The following is a 10,119-nucleotide window of genomic DNA, read 5'->3' as shown; positions in this document are numbered from 1 at the left end:
AGATACGAAACTAAAATGCTGGATGCCCGAGGAGTTCCGCTCGCTCCAGAGGAGTTCCGATTGCGGTTTCAGCGAATCAAAACGAAAATGGCGGGGAAAAAAGCCTACCCTGTCATAAACCTACGGGAATTCAAAGGATCTAAGGAGGAAAAGATGGTGCAGAAAATGTTTCAAGTTATTACAACCTATCCAAGTTTTGTTCGTTTCATAAATTTGGAAATACACAATTGTAATGCTGAAGATGGAACCTCTTTCAGCGATGCATATATTACTCTTCAAACAACATATGAAAGCATGAGGAGACAAAAAACCGATTTTGTCACTGATCGTCCTAAATGTGAAGGGGTCGAAATGAAGGACATGTTGAATATAAAGATACTTGAAAAATTCCAGGAAGGTGGAGTAGATGTCATCGAGAATTACGATCAACCTGGCGTCTCTCAAGCATTCAATGTGTTATTGAACTTCCTCCGTGGTATGTATACAGTATTGAAGGGTCTTGAATCGGTATTCCCTGTATATCAATCAAACCCGACCAACATAATCTTTTTAAAGTTTCGACGTGCATTCTGCTTTTAAAGAGTAACTTGGGTAGACTTAGTAGGGGTTGATACAAACTTGTTTCATTACGTATTCAAGTCTGGCGATACAAGGGTGATAACTCCTATGATAGTGATTTTTCAGGGTATTTTGGGAAACAAGTTTTCGTAACAAATTGGGAATTTTTAATCGCTCAAAGAACAGTTTTGGGAAAAAATTTACTGAACATGGTATTATAGGTGATTAAATATTGTAAAACAGTAAACTGTTTCATTTTATCAAAAGATGATGACCATCACAACAGCTTAATTTCAGAGTAGGTTGTTTTAGATTAAACAATGAGGGGAGAGATTTTCGGGTTTTGTTTGTCTTTCAGAGATTTGATTTTGGAAATTTTCATTGTCGATCATCAGTTGTATTTAACCAATCAATAATCAATTAAAATCGATTATTTTTTTCCTTGATTTATTATAAACAAATCTTGTATAAAAATTTCCTTTAAAGGCTTACGATGGCGAGGCCTTTCTGTGCTGTCATGTTTGCATGTCGCTTATTTTCTTCACAAATCATGCTCATCTGAACGTTTACATTACTACGTAGTGCTTATGCACTCTTCAATTCGTCTAGATGCTTAAAATTTGAAATGATAACCACACAAGTGAATTATTTTAAACAAGTTGGGTATGATTTCTTGCATGTTTTGCTGATCAGTTAACTTTAAACTTTCGTTATCATGGTTCATGGTAGAGCTGTTATCATATATCGGCATCGCGATATATCACGATTGTAGAGAAGAGACGACGATATCGTTGAAAAAACTTATATCTACGATATCGTCGTCAGACGTAACCCATCATGTGTTAGTTGGAAAGGAAACAAAAACATTGCACTGTCGGACACGGACAGAATCTGATTGACTTGTAAACAAACATCTAATTAAAAGTATAACAAATAAATGTTTGTTTTGATGAATGTTTCACTTTATTTATTTACAAATTACACTCTATATTGTACTTTCATGATTGGTCCCCCAAACATGACTTATATTTCCATAAATTCCTTTTATATTTTACTTGGCAAAAATCGTGATATTATCGTGACGATATCGTCAAATTTTGACGATATCGCGATGCTTATTTTCTCTACGATAACAGCTCTAGTTCATGGTGTCGAAAAATTTCGACAAACTCGATTACAGGTTTCTTACTCGATTAATTGTTCAAACACCTCAAACCAACGATACTCGACGAACTCAATTAATAGGAACACCACTACTAGGGTCACAAAATGTAGTAAAACCGAGGCTTGCCGAAATCACCTTTCATCCAGCTGGGTCCTTCGTCCTTTTGTCCGTCCATCTGTAATCAGGTCAAACAGCAGATTATATATATATTTATAATATATATATAATTAATTACTGGGATCTGGAATGACCCATTTCATGATTTGGATGTGGCAAGGAAAATTTGTTAGAAACATTTCAAATCTGGGAAGTCCCAAGAACCGTAGAATTTATGTTGTGAAAGAAAGGTCTATGCAAACCTATGGCTAGGGAGGCCTGATTTTGAGAAACTGTGAAGTTTAGTTAAAATGTGTTTTGATTTCGGTTATGGTACTAAAGAGACTATGTCCACAGAGATAACGCAATTAACTGGGACCTAGGTCAAAAGTAATTAAGGATACTTGTGGAAACCATAAGCAGAGAAACATGAGATTAGTACCTGTGAAGCGAATTATAGTAACAATATTTGTATAAGAGTTTATTATTCCCCTTGATTACCTAAAGTATTTAAAATGATACTTATTAATTAATAAATAACTAAACTACTGTCAGGTCCAGGGCTGGAAGTGTATGTTGTATTAAATTTACTAAAATTTAACAGTTATATGTAGGGAAGATATATTACCATATGAGAAGTTGATACAGTTAAAATAAATTAGTATGTTTGCATGTCGCTTATTTTCTTCACAAATCATGCTCATCTGAACGTTTACATTACTACGTAGTGCTTAACTCTTCAATTCGTCTATTGCTTGAATTATTTTAACAAGTTGGGTATGATTTCTTGCAAAATTCTACTTTCGTTATACACAAACTCGGATTACAGGTCTTACTCGATTAAATTGTTCAAACACCTCAAACCAACGATACTCGACGAACTCAATTAATAGGAACACCACTACTAGGGTCACAAAATGTAGTAAAACCGAGGCTTGCCGAAATCACCTTTCATCCAGCTGGGTCCTTCGTCCTTTTGTCCGTCCATCTGTAATCAGGTCAAACAGCAGATTATATATATATTATAATATATATAATTAATTACTGGGATCTGGAATGACCCATTTCATGATTTGGATGTGGCAGGAAAATTTGTTGGAACATTTCAATCTGGGAAGTCCCAGACCTTGATTTATGTTGTGAAAGGACTAAGCAAACCTTTGCTAGGGAGGCCGATTTTGAGAAACTGGATTTAGTTAAATGTGTTGAGTCGGTTAGGTCTAAAGACTATGTCACAAGATACCAATTACGGGACTTGTCAATTAATTAAGGAACTTGGGAAACCTAAGCAGAGAACATGAGATTAGACTGAAGCGAATTATTGTACAATATTTGATAAGAGTTATTCCCCTTGATTTCCTAAAGTTTTTAATGATACTTTAATTAATTAATAACTAACTACTGGGCAGGGCTGGAGTGTTGTTGATAATTTCTAAATTTACAGTTATATGTAGGGAAGATATATTACCATATGAGAAGTTGATACAGTTAAAATAAATTAGTATTTAATTATTAAAATTCTACATACCAGGAATAATCTACTGATTCTAACTTAGCTAGATTGTCAATAGGGAGCACAATGTAAGAGATGAATCCTCTGCTTCGGCAAGATTCTTTCAGTGACCAAGCTGAATAAGTCTGAGCCCAGCTTAGAAAGTTTGGGTTCCACTGAGTACAGTTGCTACTACTATGGGTATACTACATTGTATTGCAGTACAGGGTAACGGGGTGTCGGTTCGATACCAGGGGTTCAGTAATACAGGGTTACGTGTTGCTAGAACAATGAGACAAGGTTTGCCAAAGCACTCGGTGCCACGGTAAAAGGGTGACTCGGTATATTGCAGTCACAGGTACGGTGTCTCGGAACAGGTGTCGTGCGTGATACTGTGTACTTTGTACACGAGGAACTGACTGTGATAGTGAAGCAGCCTCTTTACCTAGGCCTGTAGTATTGAAGATACAGGGTGCTCAAGGTGATTTAGTTGTTGTATTTGATTTATTTTACAAGGTGTAAATGAATCAGATCATGGTTGTTACTGCCGTTCTATCATAAGATTGCACGATTGTGTTACAGTACTAGTGTATCGACTCACTGTAGTAGATTACATCGCTACATGTTACAGGTGAAGTGTCAATATAACATGCATTGTGATTGGCTGAATTGATCTTAAAATAGAAGAGAAAAACGTGTGTGCACAAATTAATGAAGCTGTTTGTTTTATGGTGAACAGAACACTTTTTTCCTGTGAAATACAAAATATAAAACAGTTCTTTTTACCAGAGATTTCTCTGTTTTATGTTAGGCATAACGTTAATCTCAAACATAACCACACAGTCCATAATAGCGACTTAGTTCCGAACCAGGAATGTCAGACAGGGCATTGATGATAGTTAATTCTGTGAACTCTGATGTTCTGAACCAGGAATGTCAGACAGGGCATTGATGATAGTTAATTCTGTGAACTCTGATGTTACCAGCCTGTATTTCATGGCATGAAATACGTACTCAACAACATTGTACTAAGGAGAGTATGGTGGTTGGAAGACAAGATTTAGTCCACGTTGTTCAAGCATGTTTGTTAACATTTGTTCACCTGCTCTGGGGCAGAGCGGACACATTTTCATTTACATACAAGTTCACATGTTTGCCTCAATAAGTTTCTCTCGAATTTCATGACCATAAATGCTTGGTTTCATTTTCTTCTGGTATTCAACAAATTAAACAACTTCTTCACTGACCTTTGTTGGTGCCTTGATAGGCCGAACACATGGAAGCAGATTAGACACCAGATCTAGATATGGAATCAGATTAGAGAACCATGCTGTTCCTCGTACAACTTTGCGATGTTTCCACAGGTGGATTTACAAATGCCGACCGCTTTAGATATATATATTTCCATATGACACCCCATCATTGTACATTTTCACTACCCTTTCGCGTACTTTTAGATCGATTTGTGGCTTTGACATTGTGGACATATGATCGGTTGGGGACTGCTTCTAATTTTGCTGTGATTGGTTGAACCGCTTCTAATTTTAGCGAGATATTAAAATAGTAACGTACACATGTGCAAACACACATGCTACGTTACTGGTAACTTATAATATGCATGCGTTGACAGCTTGGCGATCGACGATTTTTAGTACTTCCACACTTTTATTATTCAGTATAAAGTTCAAATTAAGAGTTAAATTAACATTTTTTTAAATATGCATGTACCTTACCATAATTATGAAACTGAACAGTTATGTTTTAGCAGATACTTTCTTCTTGACCTTCATATTTATTCATTACCAGTATTATTATGTTTAAATCAATAGTATGTATTCTTCTACAGCTAGTATAACCTGGTTGTGTGTTATCTCTTTCTATGTTTGATTTTTTTTTTTGCAATCATTATTATTTATTATATTTACAACAGCTATTTCAGGTCCGTCAAGTTCGTCACATGTGCTAGGTACGTATACTACGGAAAAAACACCCCGGATCAAAACATGTATAGTCATGTATATTTTTACAGCGCGAATTCTATATATCAGCGTTATTTATTTTACGGCGTAATACTTCTATTTTACAAAAATTAATTTTTCAGATGTTTATCTATTTGAACATTTGTAAAATTTTGTTTTCCCGCGGATGTACAACTATATAGGTTGTGTCACCTTTATACACACTTCAGCCAATCACAATGCATGTTACATAGACACTTCACCTGTAACATGTAGCGATGTAATCTACTACAGTGAGTCGATACACAAGTACTGTAACACAATCGTGCAATCTTATGATAGAACGGCAGTAATATGTAATCAGGAGTCAAATAGACTAGCCATTTATTTGTATATATTGTCAGCAATATTTAGCTTGTTGTATTTAACAGTGCCTGTCCAAGATAGAACTTGGTAACGGACTGTACTGCAGTTGTAGTTGCAGCACATCAGAGTAGCAGCAGGCATAGTCGGTCACGCGACCGTTACAAGACTTAGAAGTGACAGCAAACAAATTGCACTGTCAACACCTAGATCCAATTACCACTAGTGTTTACCTCTTTTAGACAAAGTTGGAGCAGAAATCAAAAGAATGTAAAGCTAGGTTGTTACATCACCTGTTGATAAGCACACTGATAGGTGTGTAGGTTTAGTTGCTGACACTGATAGGTGTGTAGGTTTAGTTGCTGACACTGATAGGTGTGTAGGTTTAGTTGCTGACACTGATAGGTGTGTAGGTTTAGTTGCTGACACTGATAGGTGTGTAGGTTTAGTTGCTGACACTGATAGGTGTGTAGGTTTAGTTGTTGTCCCGAAGAAAAATAACACGATGAGGTTGTGTGTATAGATTAACTGAACTAAACAAGTCTGTCTAAAGGGAAAATCATCGGTTACCAATTAAAGTACAAAGGATACAAGCTAAGTGAGACAAAGGTATTCTCTAAACTGGACGCCAACCGTGGATTCTGGCAGGTTCAGCTGGCTAAGTCTTCGAGACTACTAACAACGTTCATTACACTCTTCGGGCGCTATTGTTTTACCAGACTTCATTATAAACATGCATATGGTGTCGGTAGACTCAGAGGTTTGTCAGGTCACATACCATATTAAGGTTGAAACGTATTACAGCCATCAATGTTGTAAGTTTATATTTGAAGCATTACAGTAACCCTTTGCCACATGCAAAAGCCTCTGGAAAACTTTACTCCTTGCCCCATATGCATGTACTGGTAACCGCATTTGGATACCCCATTCCCATGCGACTCTGGATATCTCATATATAACGATCTCCATGCAGGCAGCTCTGGATGCCATTTTGACTACCAATATATATTCGACATATTTGAGGCAGTATTTATCACGTGACCAACAGCGCCCCCTGCTTTCAGACTAATCGTCTTAATATAGAAATGGCCAACCTATCAAAATTCGAGAAAGTCACACACCACTGTCACTCGTGTTACTGAGGAAGCATGACATTATGTTTGAAGGTTTTGAATGTAATTGTATACAATCCAAAATAAATTTACGAAAAATTCTAGCGAGATTTAACAAATATGATTGTGCTTTGATAATGACAAATTGTGACCTGTGCGCTGCCGCTATTACCTGACGAGGAAGAGATGGAGCCGATCACTGATACTTACAGACTTATGTGACCACTTCTTTGAAAATCAGAAAGAAAATTCAGTATTATTAGATGTAATGAATACTTATTATATTCATAATTTCTGTCTTATTTTATGGGGAATTTTCAAGTAGCAAATCTTTACAAGGCACGACTACCGGCATCATGTTTACAATGTAATATGGGATTTTTTTGAGAAAACAGGTGGGAGGGGGCGTTTATTGGAATGAATAATATGGTAAACCATTTTGCAGTCTGGTGAATGTGTCCTCAGTACTTCCAGAACTTTGATTCTCAGAAAGCACTCAAGGGATTGTTTATGATATCAGGTATTTGATCCACCTGGTTCTTATAGTTACATTGTGAATATTGTATTTTTAGACCATTCTAAAACAACATGGCTAACCGGCAGCCATCTTGAAATTTGGGAATTGAAGTTTGCTATAGCTGTACTCTGCTTTCATATGTAGTTTATGAATGTTTAATATCAAATGTTTCAAAGATGGGAACAGTAGACCGATATATCATGCAGTGCCAGTGGTGGGTGCCAAGTCATGTTCTAACACAAATTCATTTCACATTGAGTGGGGTTAAGAATATAAAATCTTGTATGTAAATATATGTTAATTATTTTCACTTTTTCTTAATGATTTTGTTTTCCAGAGATAAAAAGTCATGAAATAGGCATTTGGAAAAGTATAGACACTGCAAGCACCACATCTAAGGAGACACTGATTGTGACCGGGATGGCTCATCACCTCTTTTCTAGATTGGTACCGGACATGAAGTATGAGGTTGATCAATATGCTAAGGAGCTCCCAAAAACATGTGTCTGTGGCTGTAACAGTAGTATTTCTGAAGGAGACACTTCGTTAGGTATGCAAACGTCTTTCTCTTCCCCCATTTAATGCATCTACAAAATTTAAATGATGAATCTAAATTTTTTCGTGAACTTTGATCAATCATGTATGTACTACTCATCAATGATATATTTCATATACATTTCTGAATCCCCCTAAATATTTCTTTTAAGTATGACCTTATCTAAAAAGTAATGTGCAGGATTTTAACCACTTGATTACATGAAAATTCATGGACTGTTAACACTGCATGTTTGAAAATGTCTTTTTAGTCCTCCAATGAAAACTAGCTATATTCACCAGTCCCATTACATATATACTAGCTCACTGGCCCTGAAGGGCTGTCATCAACCTAGCTATGTTACCTTTGATACTATTCCTAAAGTTTGCTTGATCCATTTTAAAGTTCAGGGGTGTCAAATTTCTCTAAAAATTTTAGCTTACATAGCACGAAGTGCCAATGAGCTTATGATATGGTGCAGAAAAATGTTGTCCATCTTCTGTCTATCAACTTTAATCTTCTTTTAGAAAACTGAAACGAAAACTGATATTTGGTTAGGAGGTATATTGGGAAGAGTACATTTAAGTTTTCTCATTTCATTGACCTTGACTTATTTTCAAGGTCACAGGGGTTAAATATGTGAAAAACTGACAATTTCATTAAAAAATAATTTGTGAATCTTCTCAAGTTATGACAGACCCAGGGCACTCAGCTTTGACCAGTAGATCCTACAATGGAGTGCTATAAAGTTTCCTCACACAGATGACCATGACCTATTATTCAAGGTCATATATGTTAAAATCTTCAACAATATTCTACTCGAGATCCAGAAGGCCCATCCCCAGAGGACTGATATTTTGCCAGCTGAGCCCAGTTTCATAACATTCCTTAAATTCAAAGAAACCCTTAACTTAAAATTCGCCATAGGAAAGCATTACAGATTTTAAAGAAAGCTCCTTAACTTAAGATTGTTTCCTTAATTTTTGTAATGCTTTTCTATGGTAATATTGAAGTTAAGGAATTCCTTAAAGTTAAGAAATGTTCATGAAACTGGGCCCAGGTACCAAGAGCAGAGTGTTAAAAAGTTTCCTCATATAAATGACCTTGACCTATTTTCAAGGGCACACTTGCAAATTCAATGGAGATTCATTTGTGAATCTTCTCAAGTTCTGAAAGACCCATGACACTCGTCTTTGACCAGTAGATTCCTAATATGGAGTGCTATAAAGTTTCCTCATATAATTGACCTTGGCCTATTTTCAAGGTCACAGAGCTGAAATATGTCAAAAACTTCAATAATCTTCTTCTCAAGTTCTTTTAGAATTTGTCTAAATTTGGTTGACATATATCTATAATGGATGGAAGTTTGATGGTATGCACACATGCTGGCCCTGACTTTACTTCAGGGGACTGAGGGGAGGGCCAAAAATGATCAATTTGTATGAAATATCAGAAATCTTAATTTGATGGGATAGTTTTAATATCAAAATTGTGTTCCCAAGGGCTGATGGATGGGGTCTAAGATGGTAAAATTGATAGTAAAACTCAGGTAACCATTAAGGCCTATTGGGCCTTTTGTTACTCGAGTGACCTTTTAATTTATGTGAATATTATTGATTATTATGCAGGATCACTCGGAACGTGGCATGGCAGAGTAGATATCATGGTGAATGATACAATTGCTGTGGCAATCGGGAAGGAACCATCTGATTATACTGAGGAGGATGACGATGAACCTCAAAAGAAACAAAGAAAAATAGAAACTGATCAAAAATGTGATATTCGGGTCGATGTGAAAAGACACAGCAGTGTTCTTCTGGATCTGAAAGTCTTGAATCAAATCTTAGCTGAAGCCATAACAAATGGATTTGCCCAAGTTAAAAAGAATCGCAGTTCACTCTCAGATTTTCTTATACCAACTTTTGGAGCCACAGCAGATCATATTTCGCTCTGTCTGTATGACCCTATAAATGACTGCTTATTGCACATCTTCAAAGAACTCAAATTATGGATTAATACACATACCAGGTATAAACTCAACCCAGAAACCATAATTATCATTTGGCTTTTCTTGAATTTCACTTCTTTTACCAAGAAAAATCTGGCTTCTGCAGCAGATCTGAAAAAGTCAGGATTACATGAACATTTAAAGGAAGATCTTTATTATTACAGAGAGGCAAAAGAAAAATGTGTTTTACAACCACCTGATGGACCGCCCTGGGAAATGACAAGCATCCTGGTCAAACACCCGAATAATTAATTTACTCTAGCATGCTTTGTATAATGTTCTTTTGTATACAACAAATAAATGTTGAGATAAATA

The 10,119-nt window shown here is 36.1% G+C and overlaps 1 protein-coding gene across 1 annotated transcript; it reads left to right on the top strand.

Moving 5' to 3' along the window:
- On the top strand, window positions 1-10,119 carry LOC138324922 (uncharacterized). The gene is made up of 3 exons (XM_069270173.1): window positions 1-475; window positions 7,599-7,811; window positions 9,425-10,119. The coding sequence occupies exons 1-3, from the start codon at window positions 16-18 to the stop codon at window positions 10,054-10,056; spliced, it is 1,305 nt and encodes a 434-aa protein (XP_069126274.1). The 5' UTR covers window positions 1-15; the 3' UTR covers window positions 10,057-10,119.

This window comes from Argopecten irradians, chromosome 6 (genome assembly GCF_041381155.1).
Source record: "Argopecten irradians isolate NY chromosome 6, Ai_NY, whole genome shotgun sequence".
Classification (NCBI taxonomy): Eukaryota; Metazoa; Mollusca; class Bivalvia; order Pectinida; family Pectinidae; genus Argopecten; species Argopecten irradians.
This window is presented reverse-complemented; position numbering and strand designations above follow the sequence as displayed.